General features: G+C 39.2%; 1 protein-coding gene across 4 annotated transcripts in view; it reads right to left on the minus strand.

Moving 5' to 3' along the window:
* Nucleotides 1–21921, minus strand: part of slc7a11 (solute carrier family 7 member 11) — a 187249-nt gene that overhangs the window by 31917 nt on the left and 133411 nt on the right. For all 4 annotated transcript variants that reach the window (XM_072256244.1, XM_072256246.1, XM_072256245.1 and 1 more), the window contains exon 7: nucleotides 15577–15700. In XM_072256244.1, the coding sequence (XP_072112345.1) occupies nucleotides 15577–15700 (124 nt within the window). The remainder of the gene's footprint in view (nucleotides 1–15576; nucleotides 15701–21921) is intronic.

The following is a 21921-nucleotide window of genomic DNA, read 5'->3' on the forward strand; positions in this document are numbered from 1 at the left end:
AAGGGACTAATTATACCTGTAGTCTGTAATTAGTGATGTTCCACAGAGATCTATACTGGGACTTCTGCTGCTGTGATGTATATAAAGGACCTGGATGAAAATGTCAATGGGTTGGTTAGTAAGTCTGCAATTGATACAAAGATTGGTGGTGTTGACAATATTGTAGATGACTAGCAAAAAATACAGTGGAATATAGATCAGTTAGATAGATAGATATACTTTATTGATCCCGAGGGAAATTGGGTTTCGTTACAGCCGCACCAACCAAGAATAGAGCATAAATATAGCAATACAAAAACCACAAACAATCAAACAACAAAAAGCAAACTATGCCAGATGGAAAAAAGTCCAGGACCAGTCTATTGGCTCAGGGTGTCTGACCCTCCACGGGAGGAGCTGCAAGTTCGATGGCCACAGTCAGGCCCAGTGTTGAATCTCGGTGGAATGTGGCCAAAGTCCAACAGTAAAAAGTTCAATATCCGGTCTACAAACACATTCCTCGATCGTAATATGATCCGGATTGCACCATCTGTTGTTAATCAGAACAGTAAGCACCCAACTCCTTTATGCTTACCGCTCTCAGTGCACTTCCGGTCAGCCGGAACGGTCTGGAAGCCGTCCATGGAGAAGTTTTGATCGGGTATGTCCTCATGCAGCCCCGTACCGGTGAAACACATAACACTGCACTCCCAAAGTGTTCTCTGACGCCTGGCAAGCGCCGTGAACTCGTCCATTTTATTACCCACCAAACTCCTCTTCTCCATAAGTCTCTGTTGTCGCGACCCGGTCCTCTCTCCTCGACTTTGTGATCCCCCTCTGCATCCTCTGTGTGTTTTCCTCCAGATTTCAGCAGGGGTGTCCGCCGCTCTGCTCGCTAAACCGGCCAGCATTAGCGCAAGCAGCTGGTCCCTGGAATGAACAATGAGACCATGCTTCTCTCCCGCGTGTCGGGTGGTAACTATTTCCAGCGCTAAAAATCCAAATAAAACTCTCTCTACCAGCATGTTAGAGAGGGTGTAGCTTAGACATATTACCATGAAAAAAAAATACAAAAAATAACGTAAGTTTAAAAGTAAGAAGGAAGAAGTAAGAATCCGATCGGAACGGCTGTAACAGGCTGCATGCACGACCGGCGCATGCGCACCAGTGCGTATATGTTGTGTATATGTTTGGGCAAAGAAATGGCATATGGAGTTTAACATGGCCAAATGTGAAGTGTTGCACCTTGGTAGGTCAAATGTAAAGACAGAGTACACTATTAAGGGCAAGACCCTTAACGGTGTTGATGAACAGAGGGATCTCGTGGTCCAAGTTCATATCTCCCTGGAAGTGGCTACACAGTTTGATATGGGGGTTAAGAAGGCATATGGCATGCTTACCTTTATTGGTCAAGGCACTGAGTTCAAGAGTCAGGATCTATTTTATTGAACTGGAAAGAGACCAATCCTCCTACTACATTCCAATGGTTTTCCCAAACTATATTAAGTTTAAATTTAGAAAAAATTAGGAGTGATATTTTTGACGCTTCGGTTAAATTTGAAGAAACTTGAAAACCTTTCATGCAACATTTTCATATAATGTAATTTGACCTTTCTGGATCTTCTTTGTTAACTTAAAATATATGAATAGAGGAGCGGAGTTGACAACATTACTGAACGTGTTTGATTTAAGATATTGGTCTAGCCCTGTTTTGTTCCATTTGCTTTTTTTGGGTTTAGTATTTAGTTCTTTTTTTTTTCTTTTTGGGGGGGGGTTCATTGTATATATATTAATATTTTTTATTTTTTCTTTATATTTCTTTTTCTTTTTTATGATCAATTTCATCATGAGTTTGGAAGTCTATTATACCTATGTTATTTGAAATCTTTTTTTTGTATATATTTATTAATAACAAGATTGTTCCAATCTCTTTGTATCAACATTGTTCTTTTGTTTATAATTTTGAAAATTAATAAAAAGATTTAAAACAAAAGAAAGACAAGAGTCAGGAAGTTATGTTGCAGCTTTATAATACTTTTGTTAGGCCGCACCTGGAGTATTACATACAGTTCTGGTCGCCCCACTATAGGAAGGATGTTGAGGCTTTGGGGTGGGTGCAGAAGAGGTGTACCAGGATGCTGTCTGGTTCAGAGGATATGTGTGGAGATTTCTTGGTGGTGGCTGATGGTGGTAGTAACAGCAATCTGCCGTTGCTCCAACTTTAATTATCTTACTATTTCCAACCTGTCTTGAAACTTCTTTTTTGAAGTGTGATATTCCTTCATTATGGCTGGAAGGAGTCCAGAGGTACTAAAAAGAATAATTTTCCTGCATCTTTGGATCCTACTACGGAATTGTTGCAAAGTCATACACGAGAAGCCTCTGAGAAGTTTCAACAATCCAGCACTGAATTTAAACAAGTGGATGGTAAATTGGACTCTATCGAACAAACTCTTAATGAACACGATAAACGTATTGAAAATAATGAGGAAAATTTGTTGGCTCTGGAAACGGAAGTGGATGAATTGCAGAAGCTTTGTGAAAAGCAATCAAAGTCCAACAAAAAGCTAAGACAGAAGATTATTGACCTAGAAAATAGAAGTAGAAGGAACAACCTAAGGGTTCTGGGTCTCATAGAATTAATCAAAGGTAACCATCCTACGGAGTTTTTTGCAATAATTATGTCCAGAGATTTTGACGTCTGTGCCTATGATCAAACGAGTTCACAGATCTCCTGCATTTATATCTCCTAACACTCAGAAACCAAGATCAGTAATAATCTGCTTTCATGAAGTTAAAACAAAGGACCTCTTAATTCGCGAATCTCGTCGAAGAGGCATGATTGACTATAATGGTCGCAAGATTAGAATTGTTGAAGATTATTCGCCTGAGGTTATGCAGGAATGTGTTAAATTCAAAGAAGTCATGTCCGAGCTTTTTCATATGGGTTTCAAGCCTTCCCTTCGCTACCCAGCCCGACTCAGAATCACATTTAAAAACGGTTCTTTCGAATGGTTCTGCTCGCCTACTGAAGCACAAAAGCTTTTAAAATCCGAAGGTTAAATCTGAAGGCTAACTGTTTAGTTTCTCCTTACATGAAGACACAAGATTAAATGATAAACTTTTAACTCGCAAATCCTGTCGAAGGGGCATGTCTGGTTATAGGGTGGAATATTAAGATTCTTGAAGGTTATTCGCTTGAGGTTTTGCAGGAGTATGTTAAGTTTAAACAAGCTCTGCTGGAATTTTTTTTTTAACAAGGATTTTAACCCGTCCCTTGGCTACCCAGTTTGACTGAGATTCTGATTAAAGATGGATCCTTCGAATGGTTTCGTTTGAATGTTGAAGCACAAGGAATTTTTTAGTGTGTTTTTCCATGAAGATATAAGATTAATGTTCAATATCTATCTGTATGAATAATTGTGTCTTTTACTTTTGGTAAACCTTTGTAACTAATTCCCTTTCGTATTTTTTAATACTGTGTTTTTGATATATGAGAGCTGAATCTCTGTTTGGGTATTGTTTAGTCTAGGTTGGAATATAAATAACCTTGAAACTAATTGGACTGATCATCAGGTTTTTTGGGGGGGGGGGTGGTGTCAGTAGTTTGTAGATGCCGACTTTCTATTGGTTGGTTTTCTTTCTTTGGGAGGTGGGCGGGGTCATGGTTTTTTTTTCCTATAAGTTGTTTTCAAATTTTTTAGCCAACTTGTTGCTTGGTTACTATTTCTCAAGGTTTATGGCTTGGTTTTTAACTTACATTTTAACCCTTCCATTAAATAATATTAAAAATTGACCGAACTATTAATTTACTCAGTTTTAACGTGAGGGTTAAATCACCCTGTTGAACGTAATAAGACTTTTGCTTATATTGAGAAATTTAAGGTCTCTACTAGAAACTCACATATGCAAATTTGATAATCTACAGTTTTTTAGCTGTTGGAATGGACTTTGTTTTCACTCTTCAGGCCAAATCTAGAGGAGTTTAGATTCTTATAGATAATACGCTTTCCTTTGTCCAACATAAAGTAGTGACCGATACTAATGAACGTTTTGTTATAGTCTCTGGAAAACTAGCTAATAACTTAATAGTATTTGCCAATGTGTATGCCCCAAATGTAGATGACCCAAGATTCTTTGAACACTTTTTTTCTTTTTTCCCAGATCTGAATCTTTATTCTTTGGTGATGGGAGGAGATTTTAACTGTTGGCTGGAACCAATTTTAGATCGATCATCTTCTAGACTAGTGTCTCTTAATAAATCAGCTTTGTTTATTTAATCCTTTTTATTGAAGTGTGGTATAGTTGATGTTTGGTGTTTCTTACATCCCTTAGATAGGGAATATTAATTTTTTTCCCCATGTTCATCACACATACTCCAGGATTGATTTTTTTTATCGATAGTCAAATCTCATCAGTTCATTCCTGTGAATATAAAGAAATTGCTATTTCAGATCATGATCCTATATTTTTATCCTTAAAACTCCCTGGTCTTCTTCAAAGCAACAGATTCTGGCATTTTAATACAACTTTGTTATCGAATAAGGATTTTTTTAAATTTCTAGAGAAGCATATTATTTTTTTTTGAAGAAAATAAAAAGGAAGAGACTTCTAATCTTATTGTATGGGATACTTTCAAGGCCTATATTAGAGGACAAATTATTTCTTATACTGCGAGTGTTAAGAATAAATCTAATAAAGAAAGAATTGAATTAGCTAATCAATAAAAACAATTAGATCAAAAATATGCTATAGCTCCAGATCCTGTTTTATATAAAAGATGTGTTGAAGTTAAAATTAAACATGATCTTTTGTTAACATATCCAATTGAAACTCAACTTCTTAAAGATAAAATTCAATTTGACATTCATGGAGATAAATCAGGCAAAGTATTGGTAGTTAAATGACAAATTAAAGAAATTTGCAAAACTAATGGTGATAGGACAAATGATCACTCTGAAATAAATGATACCTTTAGAGAATTCTATTCTAAACTTCATAGTTCTGACTCCCCTAAAGATAATACTGTAATGAATAATTTTTTAGATCGATTAAATATCCCCACACTTTCTGCAGATAATTGCAAACAGATGGATCAACTCATTTCTTGTGAGGAAATCGCCAAGGCTATACGTTTATTACACTCGGGAAAGGCTCCGGGTCCAGGTGGATTTTCTGGAGAATTTTATAAGGCTTTTTCTTCATTAATTATACCGCAATTACACTTAGTCTTTTTGGATTGTTTCAAATTGGGTAGTTTGCCTCAATCTTTTTATGAAGCTTCTATTTCGCTTATCCTAAAAAAGAACAAGGATCCAACTGAATGCTCTTCATATAGGCCAATTTCATTACTTAATGTAGATACTAAAATTATTTCTAAAGTTCTGGCTTGTAAGATTGAAAATATTTTACCTTCTATTATTTCTGATGATCAGACTGGATTTATTAAAAACCGACATACCCATTTTGATATACACCGTGTATTAAATGTTATTTACTTTCCTTCTCAGGAGATTTCAGAATGTGTGATATCCTTAGATGCTGAGAAGGCCTTCGATCGGGTTCAATGGAATTACTTATTTAAAACCTTAGAAAAATTTAATTTTGGATCAGATTTTATTCAATGGATTAAGTTACTTTATTTATCACCTTCTGCTCAAGTTCTTACTAATTTTCAAAATTCCAAACCATTTAAACTTCACCGCAGAACTAGACAAGGCTGTTCACTGAGTCCTTTGTTTTTTGATTTAACTTTAGAACCCCTTGCTATTTCTTTTTGAGAATCTATTGATATCTGTGGTATTTTAAGGAGAGGTATCACCCATAGAATCTCGCTTTACACTGATGATATATTGTTTTTTCTCTCTAATGTCGAGATTTAATTACGTTGTGTACTTTCTTTATTCTCCCGTTTTAGCCAGATTTCAGGATATAAATTGAACCTACATAATAGTGAATTATTTCCTTTAAATAATTTGGTACCAATGAATACTAATCTTCCTTTTAAAATTGTAAGGAATCAATTTACTTATTTGGGTGTAACAATCACTAAGAATTACAAATACCTGTTTAAAGAAAACTTCCTTACTTTATTGAACCATGTAAAAAAGATATTATTGAATTAGTCACCTCTTTCAATATCATTGCTTGGATGAATTAATTCTATTAAAATTAATATTCTACCTAAATTTATATATCTTTTTCAGGCTTTACCCGTTTTTATTCCTAAATCCTTTTTTGACTCTCTAGAATCTATTTTATCCTCCTATATATGGAAAAATAAACATCCTCATTTAAATAAAGTTCATCTTCAAAAGCCTAAAAGGTCTGGAGGTTTAGCCTTACCTACTTTTAGGTTTTATTTCTGGGCAGTTAATATACGACATCTTACGTTTTGGATATATTATATTAATCGTATACACTGTCCGGTATGGGTTTCTTTAGAAGCTAATTCTGTTAATAAATTTTCTGTTATTTCTCTTCTCGGATCCTCACTTCCTTTATTTGTAAGTAAACTAACTGATAATTTAATAGTTAAACATACTCTGAGGATCTGGATACAATTTAGAAAACGTTTTGGTTTATTGAGATTTTCCCTTTCTAGTCCCATTTATTCTAATTTTTTTTTAAACTCTCCATGACTGATTTAGTTTTTAAAGAATGGGACAGGTTGGTTATTAAATGTTTTTGGGATCTGTTCGTTGGAGGAAATCTTTTTTCATTTGAACAATTGTCAGCTAAATATAGCCTACCCAAAACTCATTTTTTTAGATATCTACAAATCAGAGACTTTCTAAGATCTCAATTATGCACATTTCCTATAAGCTCAGATAAGAACTTACTAGATGTAATTTTTAATTTGACATCTTTTTATGATGGTTCAATGTCTAATATTTACGGTATGTTACTGGAGGCGAGGAATGATCCTTTAGACAAAATTAAGAATCTCTGGGAACGAGACTTACAGACATCAATATCTGAGGAAACTTGGAATGAAATTTTTAAATTGGTTAATACGTCATCGCTATGTGCTCACCATTCCTTTACACAATTTAAGGTCCATATAACTAAAGATAAGCTATCTCATTTTTATTCAGATATATCTCCCTACTGTGACAGATGCAATAATGGAGAAACATAGAAACATAGAAAATAGGTGCAGGAGTAGGCCATTCGGCCCTTCGAGCCTGCACCGCCATTTATTATGATCATGGCTGATCATCCAACTCAGAACACCGCCCCAGCCTTCCCTCCATACCCCCTGACCCCCGTAGCCACAAGGGCCATATCTAACTCCCTCTTAAATATAGCCAATGAACTGGCCTCAACTGTTTCCTGTGGCAGAGAATTCCACAGATTCACCACTCTCTGTGTGAAGAAGTTTTTAGTAATCTCGGTCCTAAAAGGCTTCACCTCTATCCTCAAACTGTGACCCCTCGTTCTGGACTTCTCCAACATCGGTAACAATCTTCCTGCATCTAGCCTGTCCAATCCCTTTAGGATCTTATACGTTTCAATCAGATCCCCCTCAATCTTCTAAATTCCAACGAGTACAAGCCCAGTTCATCCAGTCTTTCTTCATATGAAAGTCCTGCCATCCCAGGAATCAATCTGGTGAACCTTCTCTGTACTCCCTCTATGGCAAGGATGTCTTTCCTCAGATTAGGGGACCAAAACTGCACACAATACTCCAGGTGTGGTCTCACCAAGGCCCTGTACAACTGCAGTAGTACCTCCCAGCTCCTGTACTCAAATCCTCTCACTATAAATGCCAGCATACCATTGGCCTTTTTCACCGCCTGCTGTACCTGCATGCCCACTTTCAATGACTGGTGTATAATGACACCCAGGTCACGTTGCACCTCCCCTTTTCCTAATCGGCCACCATTCAGATAATAATCTGTTTTCCTATTTTTGCCACCAAAGTGGATAACTTCACATTTATCCACATTAAATTGCATCTGCCATGAATTTGCCCACTCACCCAACCTATCCAAGTCACCCTGCATCCTCTTAGCATCCTCCTCACAGCTAACACTGCCACCCAGCTTCGTGTCATCTGCAAACTTGGAGATGCTGCATTTAATTCCCTCAACCAAGTCATTAATATATATTGTAAACAACTGGGGTCCCAGCACTGAGCCTTGCGGTACCCCACTAGTCACCGCCTGCCATTCTGAAAAGGTCCCGTTTATTCCCACTCTTTGCTTCCTGTCTGTTAACCAACTCTCCACCCACACCAATACCTTACCCCCAATACCGTGTGCTTTAAGTTTGCACACTAATCTCCTGTGTGGGACCTTGTCAAAAGCCTTCTGAAAATCCAAATATACCACATCCACTGGTTCTCCCCTATCCATTCTACTAGTTACATCCTCAAAAAATTCTATGAGATTCGTCAGACATGATTTTCCTTTCACAAATCCATGCTGACTTTGTCCGATCATTTCACCGCTTTTCAAATGTGCTGTTATCACATCCTTGATAACTGACTCCAGCAGTTTCCCCACCACCGACGTTAGGCTAACCGGTCTATAATTCCCCGGTTTCTCTCTCCCTCCTTTTTTAAAAAGTGGAGTTACATTAGCCACCCTCTAATCCTCAGGAACTAGTCCAGAATCTAACGAGTTTTGAAAAATTATCACTAATGCATCCACTATTTCTTGGGCTACTTCCTTAAGCACCCTGGGATGCAGACCATCTGGCCCTGGGGATTTATCTGCCTTCAATCCCTTCAATTTACCTAACACCACTTCCCTACTAACATGTATTTCGCTCAGTTCCTCCATCTCACTGGACCCTCTGTCCCCTGCTATTTCTGGAAGATTATTTATGTCCTCCTTAGTGAAGACAGAACCAAAGTAATTATTCAATTGGTCTGCCATGTCCTTGCTCCCCATAATCAATTCACCTGTTTCTGTCTGCAGGGGACCTACATTTGTCTTTACCAGTCTTTTCCTTTTTACATATCTATAAAAGCTTTTACAGTCCGTTTTTATGTTGCCTGCCAGTTTTCTCTCATAATCTTTTTCCCCCTTCCTAATTAAGCCCTTTGTCCTCCTCTGCTGAACTCTGAATTTCTCCCAGTCCTCAGGTGAGCCACTTTATTAATCTTCATTAATCCATATATTTTGGACTTGTCCGAGTCTTGAAAAATAATGGAAGGAAGTTTTTCAAACCTTTTCTTTACTTTTCAAAGTCAATTTTAAGCCTAATTCTCTGACGGCCCTATTCGGTACTGTTGCAGGACAAGATATCAAGTTGAAGACATCAGATTTACATATCTTGGCCCTCCTACTCATGCTCAATGGTTATGCGATGTTATGTTGTGCTTAGATTTAGAGAAGATTTGTTGTCCAATTTCTGAATCTCATCAAGACTTTCATTGTGGGGACCCCTTCTGAATTATTTTCAAAACTTTCAAAACCCTCAATTCATTGTTTAAATTTAGATGTTGGCTATTATTAATTTTTATTATATAAGAAGGTATTTTACCTTTTCTTCTCAATAAACAGCTTCGGTCTTAGTAGGGGTTAGATTCTTATTTGTAATAACTTAGTATATTTCAATATAACTTTGACTAACCTACATGAATACAGGGTAATGAGATTGTTAATATGAATAGATATAATATAATTGGCAGTTGTTTTTTTTTTGACCTTTATATATACTTTCTTGTACTCTGTATTCTTTTATGTAGAAACTAATAAAATATTGAAAAAGAGGCTATGTGCTATCATGAGAGGCTGGACAAACTTGTGTTGCTTTCTTTGGTGTGGTGCAGGTTGAGGGGGGATCTGCTATAAGTGTATAATGTTATGAGAGACATAGATAGAGTAGACAGGGAGTATCCTTTATCCAAGGTTGAAAGGGGTAATTTTAAAGGAAATGTGAGGGGCAAGCATTTACACAGTGGATGCCTGGAACGTGCTGCCTGGGGTGATGGTAGAAGCAGATACATTAGGGACTTTTAAGCGATGTTTAGATAGGCGCATGAATGTGAAGAAAATGGAAGCATATGGACATTGTGTAGGCAGAGGAGAGTAGTTCAGTTAGACATTTGATTTCTAATTTACAGTCGTTCCTCCTTATCCGCGAGTTCCGCATGCACGGATTCAACCAACCGTGAATCGAGAAAACCCGGCAGTGCTCTTCCAGCACTTGTTGTTCGAACATGTACAGACTTTTTTTTCTTGTCATAATTCCCTAAACAATGCCGTATAACAACTATTTTACACAGCATTTACATTGTATTAGGTATTATAAGTAATCTAGAGATGATTTAAAGTATACGGGAGGATGTGCGTAGGTTATCGTGGAATGGGATCGAAAAAAAACATAAGTTTTCTTACTAAGTAAGTTCAAACAGGTACATCCGATATTATTTAGCGTCAGTTAGTCAAACCATTGTCTTAGTATATAGTATATATTTTACCTTTCTATGCATATAAAACACTTAAGAAACGTATCTTTCAGCGCCAGGCTCAGGAATGGAAATTCCCGCGTTCGATCCAGTGACAGACCACTCCCAAGCAAGCTCTCCACCCATGCCAGGTTGATGTGAGGATCAAAAACCCAATAATTAAACCACTGCATTGCTTAGTAATAATTGTTGCTTTCATTGGGGCAGGGCTTTTCTCACTTTATCCTTTAAAATTGTTCCAATCGTTGACCGACTGTAGCCTAACTCTTTTCCAATGACTGATGGCATTTCACCTCTTTCTGATCGCTTTATTATTTCCACTTTATTTTCAATCATGATCGTGATTATTTTCGTGAACAGAAACACTGCGGATTCAGAGCTCCACCGCCGGGTCCTAATGTCCACCGCACTTGGACAGGTTAAATAAAGTCTGGGATTCCGCTGGGTCCTAAGGTCCACCGCATTTGTTCAGGTTGAATAAGAGACTTGAGAATCCACATTTTTTGGTATCCGCGAGGGTTCCCGGAACCAATCCCTCGTGGATAAGGAGGGCCGACTGTAATTGGTTCAGTACAACATTGTGGGCCGAAGGACCTATTCCTGTGCTGTATTGGTCTTTGTTCTATGTTCTCTGAATGGGTGGACAAATGGCTCATCTTTTCTGTGATCAAATTTCAGTCTACTGTAGAAGTTCAACAAATATGCCAAATTTGTTTTAAAGAACACAAAAGATTCTGCAGAGCAACACACACAAAATGCTGGAGGAACTCAGCAAGTCAGGCAATATTTCTGGATAAACAGTTAACATTTTGGGGCCAAGAACCTTCTTCATGACTGGAAAGGCAGAATAAAAAGGTGTGGGTAGGGCAAGTAGGACAAGCTAGAAGGGAACAGGTAAAGCTGGGTGGGTGGGTAAATTAAAAGGCTGGAGAAGAAGGATTCTGACAGGAGAGGAGAGTGGGTTGTGGGAAAAAGGGAAGAAGGAGGGATATCAGGGGGAGGTGACAAGCAGGTTAGGAGAAGAGTTAAATTGCCAGATTGGGGAATAGAAGAAGACGGAAGGGAGAAGAAAAAAATTACCGGAAGGAGAAATCAATGTTCATGCCATCAGCTTGGAGGGTATATAGACACAAAATGAGGTGTTGCCTCTCCACCTTGAGAGTGATAAAAGCGGAGCCATGGACCAACATGTTGGATCAGGTGCTCTAGATCAGCGGTCCCCAACCACCGGGCCGCGGACCGGTACCGGGCCGCAGAGCATTTGCTACCAGACCACGAGGAAACGATATGATTTGGCGACATGAGTCAGCTGCACCTTTCCTTATTCCCTGTCACACCCACTGTTGAGCTTGAACACACTCGAGGTCATTAACACCGCATCATCCATGTCAGCGCGGGAAGGAGAGCAACTCCTCGAGCTTGCAAATGACGGCGGGCTGAAAAGTATGTTTGTCATAACATCTCTGTCGGCATTCCGGATCAAAGTCAAGTCTAAATACCCTGAGATAGCCATGAAAGCACTGAAAATGTTGCTTCCATTTCCAACATATCTCTGCAATGAATGCAACGAAAACTAAATTGCGGAATAGACTGGACATAAGGAACCCCCTTCGAGTATCGCTGTCTCCCATCACCCCTCGATAGGACCGTCTTTTTGCAAGGAAACAAGCCCAGGGCTCCCACTGATTCAGCGATATTGGTGTGTTGCAATGGTTTTATATGTTCATATGGGGAAAATATGTGTCGTGTGTTTAATATCCAAACATTACTTAAAATGTTATGATGCTATTGACTGATAAGTGACTTATATAATCGTATAACAATTACAGCACGGAAACAGGCTATCTCTGCCCTTCTAGTCCGTGCCGAACGCTACTCTCACCTAGCCCCACTGACCTGCACTCAGCCGATAATCCTCCATTCCTTTCCTGTCTATATACCTATCCATTTTTTCTTTAAATAATATCAAACCTGCCTCTATCACTTCTACTGGAAGTTCGTTCAACACTTACTTCAAGCTCCCCTGTCCTCCCCTGTTGATTGACTTATCACTATATTCATGCGAGGAAAATATGCGCTGTGTGTTTAATATTAAATTCATTAGATAAACCCTTTTAGAAATGAAATTGAGTGTATTAGCCCCTTAATACCAATATTCCGGTAGTGATTAACGCCCCCCCAACCCCCCCCGAACAGAATCGCCAAAAAAGATTTACAGAGAATAATATCGGCAGGTACACGCATGCGCAGGTCACACATGCGCACTGGTGCCTGCGCAAGGCTTCATGGTCATTGTAGTCTTTCTCGGGGTAAACTCAACGTATTTTTCACTGCTACTCTTGTCCGTTGGCAACCCTACCCCGCCCCCCCCCCCACAACCCCGGGTCGGCCAGTCCGCAAGAATATTGTCAATATTAAACCGGTCCGCAGCACAAAAAAGGTTGGGGACCCCTGCTCTAGATAGAGTAGAAGACCCCAACAGATTCACAGGTGAAGTGTCGCCTCACCTGGAAGGACTGTTGGGGCCCTGAATAGAGGTGAGGGAGGAGGTGAATGGGCAGGTGTAACATTTCTGTTGCTTGCAGGGATACGTACCAGGAGGGAGAGTAGTGGAGTGGGACAGATGGACAAGGGAATTATGGAGGGAGCAATCCCTGTGGAAAGCAGAAAGCAGAAGGTAAAGATAAGTTTGGTTGTAGGATCCTGCTGAAGATGGTGGACGTTGTAGAGAATATGTTGGGTGCAGAGGATCTTGTGCTGATAAGTTTTAAAGAAACCATGATTGAATTTACATAATGTAGTTTTGAAGATCCCAAACTACAGCTCCTTTATTGGATGTAAAATATTGACAAAGCTGTGAGTGATATGCTGTAGAAAATACAATAATCAATTTGTGTGATAAAGACCTGATGATATGTTTATCAGCAATATTGAATGAGGAATGAACATAAATCTCACACTTGTCTTCAAAATAATGCGATGGAATTCACCTTGGAGTGAGTTCTCTAACAATGCATCACTCCCTCAATATTGTATTGGATATTGAAGTTCTTGAGTAGGGTTTGAATCAGAAACTTCCTGAGCCAGATGCATGGATACTCCCAACTGAGCCATAATTGTTAATGTTTCAGTTAGATAATGGCAATATTTGGGCACTTAAAAAGTAATCTCAACTATGCTTGAGAGCACAATCAAAATGGTTTGTATTTCAGCAGCCAATAATTAGCAATCTTATTTCAAGAGGCTATAGGGATAATTGATGTGAAAAATGGAAACGTTTACATTGATCCATTAGGTGCTTCTTCAGATTGCTGTTCCGTTCATAAATACAGCAGAAATGAAAGAAATTTGGTCTATTTCTAATCAACAGTACACCTGACCTTGGGATTTTAAGTGTTGTCACTAACTACAAATCCACATCATTCACTTTGGTGAGTTCAGCATTCATGTATAAAAGCAAAAAAAGAATACACCCTCCACCCAACCAAAGTGAAATATAATTGAAATAGTTGAACACAATTGTTTTGATAGGTGTTGCAGAAAGTTAAAATGAATGGAGGCCTGTGACTAGTGGCGTGCCGCAGGGATTGATGCTGTGTCCATTGTTGTTTGCTATCTATATTCATGATTTGACTGTTAATATGGTAAACTGGATCACAAAACTCGCAGATGACATCAAGACAGGCGGCGTAGTAGACACTGAGAAAGGCTATTGCAGGGGGATCTGGACCAGTTGGACAAAGGGGCTGAAAGGAGGCAGACAGAATTTAAAACAGTCAAGTATGCGGTGTTGCACTTCCGCAGGACAAACCAGGATAGTATATATACATTGACTGGTATGGCACTGAGGTGTGTGGTAGAACAGAGGGATCTGGGAATACAGATCAATAATTCCTAGTAAGTGGCATCTTAGGTAGTTAGAGTTGAAAAGAAAGCTTACAGTAGATTTGCCTTCATAAATCTAAGTACTGACTACAGGAGTTGACGTTGAAGTTGTATAAAACACTGGTAATAGCAAACTTCGAGTACTGTTTGCAGTTCTGGTCACCTACCTACAGAAAAGCTATTAATAAGATTGAAAGAGTACAGAGAAAGTTTACAAGGATGTTGCCAGGAATAGGTTGAATAGGTTAGGATTTTGTTTCTGGAGTGTAGGACATTGAGGGAAGATTTGATAGAGGTATACAGAATTATGAGTAGTATGGATAGGGTAAATGCAAGCTGGATTTTTCCAATGAGGCTGGATAAAACTAGAACCAAAGGTCACAAGGTGAAAGGTGAAATATTAAGGGGAACTTGAGGGGGAACTTCTTCACTCAAAGAGTGGTGTGAGTGTGGAACCAGCAGTCAGCGGAAGTGGTGGATGTGGGTTTGATTGCAATGTTTAAGGGAATTTTGGATAAGTAGATGGAGAGGTATGGAGGCCTTTGGTCCAGGCATGAGTTGATGGGACTAGGCAGAATAACAGTCCAGCAAGGACTAGATGGGCTGAAGGGATTGTTTCTGTTCTGTGACTCTAAAATCTTAGAGGATCCATTGGACATTAGCAGAGACTATTAGAGTCCAAGCTTTGTCCCCAGACTAACTTGCTCTTTAATATGCTTTCCAAATGTCCAACATGTGATTTAATTGCACTATAGTCACATAGTCATGATGCTCATTGTTTAACTTTAGTGGACACTCTGATATTTTGTCTACTTGATGTCTGCAATGGGTAGGATTGGATGAGATAACAGGCTGAACATTTTGTGTTTGAAGTTCAAGGAATAAGTGAAAGTACTCCTACATCACACTGGGCTTCAATCACTGAGATTTCCAGTTAGATGTATGACCACCAACTTCCTCCAACTTCGTTAACTAAAATATCATTTTATGGATCTTCTATTCACGCAAATGATGCAGTTTTGATCTTTCAGATCTTTCCAATCCTACTGTTGGTTAAACAACTCTTCATATTCCCTTATACTTTATCACATGCTATTGTGTAAAGTAAAATAACAAGAAAATACCCATCAATGATGTTTTCCATAAAGCCTTATTTTAGAGAGCCAAGCTTCCATGTGAATCTTACAATGCAATGCATTTTTTGCAGCTATTTTAAATGAAATATATTTGAAATATCTGAAAATGTCTTTTTTACATAAATTTGATTAGTTAATATTTGTATGACTTACCACAGCTACTGCTTCTGAAGCCAAAAGCTCTTCAGGGCTCATTATGACAAAATAGGCTACATTTGTTAATACATAGCCAACTGTGACAACTGCCATTGAAATGCAGATTGCAAGGGGTATATTTCTGGAAGAAAAAAAAAGTTTGACAATATTTTAGCTGGATACTCTGAAGTTTCATTATGCAAGGACTATACTTTCTCAAGCAAATGTTGAGAAAACATAGTCCTTGCATAATAACTGAATTATATTTTGCAGAAGCCACTATGCTTTAATAATGCATATAGTTAAACATCCTCAACAGTAGCCAATTGATATTAATTCCTGTTGATTGTATTGCATTCATGATCTTGTTTCATATCAAAATGATTGTTCTGCTCTATCATTATTAATTTTTCTTCACGTGTACTATAATTACTATGTTTTCAGAAAGGCTGTAATTAGTATATTCAGTTGGTCCATAATCATATTATTTGTACATTTACATATCAATCATTAGGTGAATTCAATTGTACACTCATAATTTTACTGAGTTGTACTGTTTTCATTCTTGTGAGTTTGTATACTTTAAGCTCATTCTATTATACAATACATGCATTCAATTGTTCTACAAGTATTATGTAAACATGAGGAATTCTGCAGATGCTGGAAATTCAAGCAACACACATCAAAGTTGCTGGTGAACGCAGCAGGCCAGGCAGCATCTCTAGGAAGGGGCATAGTCAACGTTTCGGGCCGAGACCCTTCGTCAGGACTAACTGAAGGAAGAGCTAGTAAGGGATTTGAAAGTTGGAGGGGGAGGGGGAGATCCAAAATGATAGGAGAAGACAGGAGGGGGAGGGATGGAGCCAAGAGCTGGACAGGTGATTGGCAAAGGGATATGAGAGGATCATGGGACAGGAGGCCCAGGGAGAAGGAAAAGGGGGAGGGGGGAAAAACCCAGAGGTTGGGCAAAGGGTATAGTCAGAGGGACAGAGGGAGAAAAAGGAGAGAGAGAGAAAGAATGTTGGAACAATAACACTTTATATTCTGTCTGGGTAGCCTCCAACCTGATAGCATGAACATTGACTTCTCTAACTTCCGCTAATGCCCCACCTCCCCCCGTACCCCATCTGTTATTTATTTATATACACACATTCTTTCTCTCTCTCTCCTTTTTCTCCCTTTGACTATACCCCTTGCCCATCCTCTGGGTTTTTCCCCCCTCCCCCTTTTCCTTCTCCCTGGGCTTCCTGTCCCATGATCCTGTCATATCCCTTTGCCAATCACCTGACCAGCTCTTGGCTCCATCCCACCCCCTCCTGTCTTCTCCTATCATTTTGGATCTCCCCCTCCCCCTCCTACTTCCAAATCTCTTGCTAGCTCTTCCTTCCCTTAGTCCTGACGAAGGGTCTCGGCCCGAAACGTCGACTGTACTTCTTCCTAGAGATGCTGCCTGGCCTGCTGCGTTCACCAGCAACTTTGATGTGTGTTACAAGTATTATGTGTTCAGTTTTATTCAGTTATACCTGTTGCATTGTATTGCAATCACTGTCATGGATTTTTATATACAATGGTTTTATCATGTTATTGATAGGTTTAGTTTAATCAAATGCTTGCTTCCCAGTAGCAGCATCCAGCATGCTAATTTATTTCATTCTGTTGACTTGTATTTTGCAAAGAGATAATATGTAAATTGACTTCTTTGTTCAGTAAGATCAATATTACAGAGATGTATGGACCACTGAAGTGACCTGATTAGCTTTCTCAAACACAAAATAACCCATTGCTTCTCTGTGTATCTCAGTGGATGATGATTTCTATGATATACCTGTGCTATACATTACCACAATGAATGAGATGTAACTGAGATCTATTATTCTGAGTAATTGGCATTCCATTTTGGCAAATTCCATCTTCTATTTCATGCAGATATGCTCTATAGCAATTTTCAGTCAATGAGCAATATTTCAGCAGCTGGAGATCTGAACCTTCACTCAAGTTGTAAAGATGTTCAGTTATTTAGCTTCAGGGTGTCTGGATGCAGCAAGTAATGCATAATTCTGAAGTATAAATTATTGGGCTAGATTGACCCAGAACCAACCACTGCCAGGATTCAAATGCACCATTGGATTTAAATGTTTCTGGATAGACAAGCCAGTTAAGAGGATATGCCTGAGATATGACATTTTTTATTTTTGTATCTATAGAAGAGGCTAGCCATGGAAGAGTTTTGTAGAGTTCCTGATCTTGGCCCAAGTCACATGCAGTGTAGGAAGAATATGCTGGATTGCTGTGGTACAACTGTAAACACATGTGAAATGACACTCACTTTGATAATCAGGGTGATTCAAACAAATTTTTCACAATAAAGCTAAAATTGTAAAGTAGCTCCTTGCCTCTTAGATAACTAATGGAGTCAGCTCTTTACTGTAGGCAAGGTTTTGTTGCTTTTGCAAGCCCTCAGTTGTTAGCACTCTTGCAACCTTTTAATAAATCACTGTGCTGGGCACTATGTCATCCTAAAACCCTACCCTTAGCAATAACTCATTAATAAGGGATATCAGCAGAGATATCAGCTTCCTCCCCTTCTGCCAGAAAGTGACAGTAACCAGCCTATCACTAATCCTTCTGCTCTCTGGTCCAACTATACTTCTTGCACAATCACACTTCACAATCCTTCACAAAGGTTAAGACTAAATAGTGTGGTTCACTGCCTGCTGAGAAGATACAGAAAAAGTAACAGCTGTAGATTTTTAGTCTGCCAGAGCTACAGATTGACCTGCTGGCAAGAGATGATAAGGTGTATAATATTCCCTGTTGAGCCTTAACTAATTGATAATTAATCACATATGGTTCTAATTCAATAACTGTATTTTCCAAGCTCCAAATGAATTCTTCATTATCTAAATGTCAACAATTAAGTTGCAACAAACACTCCCACTGCATGAATTATTCGGCGGCATATATAGATAATTCTATTCAAGGTTGTCATGACAGCCAGCTTTCTAAAATTTCTTTGCAAATGGATCCGGAACAATCACAATATGTCACAAGTACCAACTCTGATCAAATCAATTGCTTGGGCTTCTGTTTGAAGCAAAAACATGCAACCAATTCCAGTAATGCACATTAAAGTAAACATTTTTGTACTAAAGTGTTTGTTAAATTGACAGAGGAAGCTATGGCGGCAAAACTGAAAGAGATGAAGAAAAATCCCTCATGAAATATTAACATTGTTGGTTTTGCCTTAGTTACTGATTAATCTGTTGAGTATTTACAACATTATATTTTTGTTTTGGATTTTAAGCACCTATTACTTTTTGTGTTTTGTTCTTGATATCTATTGATTGCAGTAAAGAGTTAACAAATGGTTGTCCTTTTGGGTAAAGAAAGCCCCAAGATGAATCATGGTAATAAATGGGTGGGGAAGGAAAACTTACCACAATGGAAAATTGAAAGGGTGGGTTTCCTGCAACTTACAGTACAGTAAGACCTGATTAAAGATGGCTTGAAACCAAGCTGATGTATTTTGTATCAGTCCAAACGATAAATACCTCTTCAAGGCATTATTTAAACAAAAGGTTAGAACATGCAGGATCTGGAGTGAGTTATAGAACTGAAAACAATATTGGCTTATTGGTAGGATGCAGTGGATGGGAATGGAAAGTTGTCTTCCAGAGTAGAGACACATGACCAGTGGAATATGTTTTGGGCCAAGACCCGTCCTGTTGAAGGGTTTCAGCCCAAAATGTCCATTGTTTATAGCTCTCCATAGGTATTTCCTGGCTTGCTGAATTTCTCCAGTATATTGTGTGTGTTGCTTTGGACTTCCAGCAGCTGCAGAATCTCCAGTATTAACCTAAATACACACCACGGCCTATAAGTTGCTGTTTTGTTCTCATTGCATGAAATCAATTGCACCATTTAAATGTCCCATTAACATTGCAATTCTGCATTTCAATATTCCTAAGATAATTATCATTCTTATAAATAACCCTTCACTGTATCTGTTTCAGCCTATACTAACCCACTGAATCTATATAAAAACCTTGCTGTTACTGCTGAAGTCTTCAGATCATTTCAGAGGGCTAGCAGTTGTAATCTCAGAAGGCAGCATAATAGAAGAGGTGCTCTTCCAGCTAATAGTGCATACTCCGCTTCCAGAACAAAAACTCTAAAGATGAGACAGGAGTGCAAGCTCATGGATTTGAACAGGTTAGGATTAGGCACTCCTAACAGGAGATATGCTCTTTGTGCAAATGTGCGCAGAGATCCCCTCCACATACCAATGGCAGTAGTTGCTACGGAGACTTCCATACTCCGTAGAAAACATAAATATCTATGAAGGCCTGAACTGTGCAAGCCTTTAATGCAGGTAATTGCCTGATGTCTGGGTTGAAAGAAAAGTAAGTGAAGTCTCCAGTCCTTCAGTATGGAATTTCCACCATCTCCCTAACTGAGAAGGAACCTGTGATAGATAAGCAGCATTCTGGAATAATCCAGAAAATAAGAGATGACGATGACCTAGCAGTCTGAGCAGGAACACTGATAAGCCTGTATTTAAGCAACAGGAAATGGAACATTAAAGCAGAACAAAGAGTTAACATTTTAATATCCATTAAGGTCAATCTAACCACTCCCTCCCACACAACCTTCCATTTATTTTTTACATCTATGTGCCTATCAATGAGTATCTTAAAGGTTCTTCATTTATCTCCGTTACCACCGCCCCGGCACTGCATTCCATGCACCTACCATTCTCTGTAAAAACACTTACCTGTGACATCCCTCCTATACTTCCCTTCAATCACTTTAAAATCCATTCCATCTAAACCTCATCATCTTGTAGACCTCTATCAAATCACCTCTCATCTTCCTTCACTCCAAAGAGAAAAGCTCTAGCTCCCTCAATCTATCCTCATAAGACAAGCTCTCTAATCCAGGCAGCATCCTGGTAAACTTCCACTGTACCCTCTCTAAAGCTCCACAACATTGCTATAATGAGGCAACCAGAACTAAACATGAAACTGCAAGTGTAGTCTAACCGGAGTTTCACAGAGTTGTAATATTGTCTCACAGTTCTTGAACTGAGTCCTTCGACTAATGAAGGCCAACACGTAATAAACCTTCTTAATCACCCAATCAACTTTTGCAGCAACTCTTTGAAGTTGCACAGGGTGACAAATTTCAGTGAAGATAAAGAAACCAAAGTAAGAACAAGCCTTTCAAGTACATTGGGAATTTGGTTCATGCTCAGTGTCTCCACAAATGAGCATGTTTCTGGATCCAAGTGTCCCGCCAAAACATGGATTTGGTGCTACCAGTTTCCAGAAATGTCTCCAACACACCATGCTGGCCTAGTTGCAGATGTGAACCATCTGTCTCAGCATCTGTTTCAATCCCTCCAATACAGGCAGCCACTACACATTGAGCTGAGGGTCGTTCAATTACAGACGATAAAAAAAAGCTTCAAAACATGTATCACCAGGCTCCAGGACAACTTCTATCCCACTGCTATCAAACTCTTGAATGGAGCTCTTGCATGATAAGATGAACTCTTGGTCTCATAGTCTACCTTGTTGTGATATTACACCTTATTATTTACCTAAACTGCTCTTTCTCCATAGCTTTTAATCTTTATTCTGCATTGTTATTGTTTTATGTTGTTCTATCCCAATGCACTGTGGAATGATTCTGATCTGTCCAAATAGTATGCAAGACAAACTTTCCACCGTATCCTGATAGTTGTGTTCTGACAATAATAAACCAATGCAACCCTCACAACACACTGGAGGAACTCAGCAGGTCGGGCAGCATCCGTGGAAAAGATCGGTCGACGTTTCAGGCTGGAACCCTTCGTCAGGACTGTAGAGGGAAGGGGCAGGGGCCTTATAAAGAAGGTGGTGGGAGGGTGGGAAGGAGAAGGCTGGTAGGTTCCAGGTGAAAAACCAGTAAGGGGAAAGGTTAAGGGTTGGGGGAGGGGAAGCAGGGAGGAGATAGGCAGGAAAGGTAAGAAGGAATAGGGGAAAACACAATGGGTAGTAGAAGGAGGCGGAACCATGAGGGAGGTGATAGGCAGCTGGGAGAGGGGGCAGAGTGACATAAGGATAGAGGAAGGGAGCGGGAGGGAATTACCGGAAGTTGGAGAATTCTACGTTCATACCAAGGGGCTGGAGACTACCTAGATGGTATATGAGGTGTTGCTCCTCGAACCTGAGTTTAGCCTCATCATGGCAGTAGAGGCTGCACTTCACTTGTGAGTCTGTTGGGGTCATCTATTGCATCCGGTGTTCCCGGTGCGGCCTCCTCTACATCGGCGAAACCCGACGCAGATTGGGGGACCGCTTCGTTGAGCACCTCCGCTCC

The sequence above is a fragment of the Mobula birostris genome, chromosome 4 (genome assembly GCF_030028105.1).
Source record: "Mobula birostris isolate sMobBir1 chromosome 4, sMobBir1.hap1, whole genome shotgun sequence".
In the NCBI taxonomy this organism is placed as follows: Eukaryota; Metazoa; Chordata; class Chondrichthyes; order Myliobatiformes; family Myliobatidae; genus Mobula; species Mobula birostris.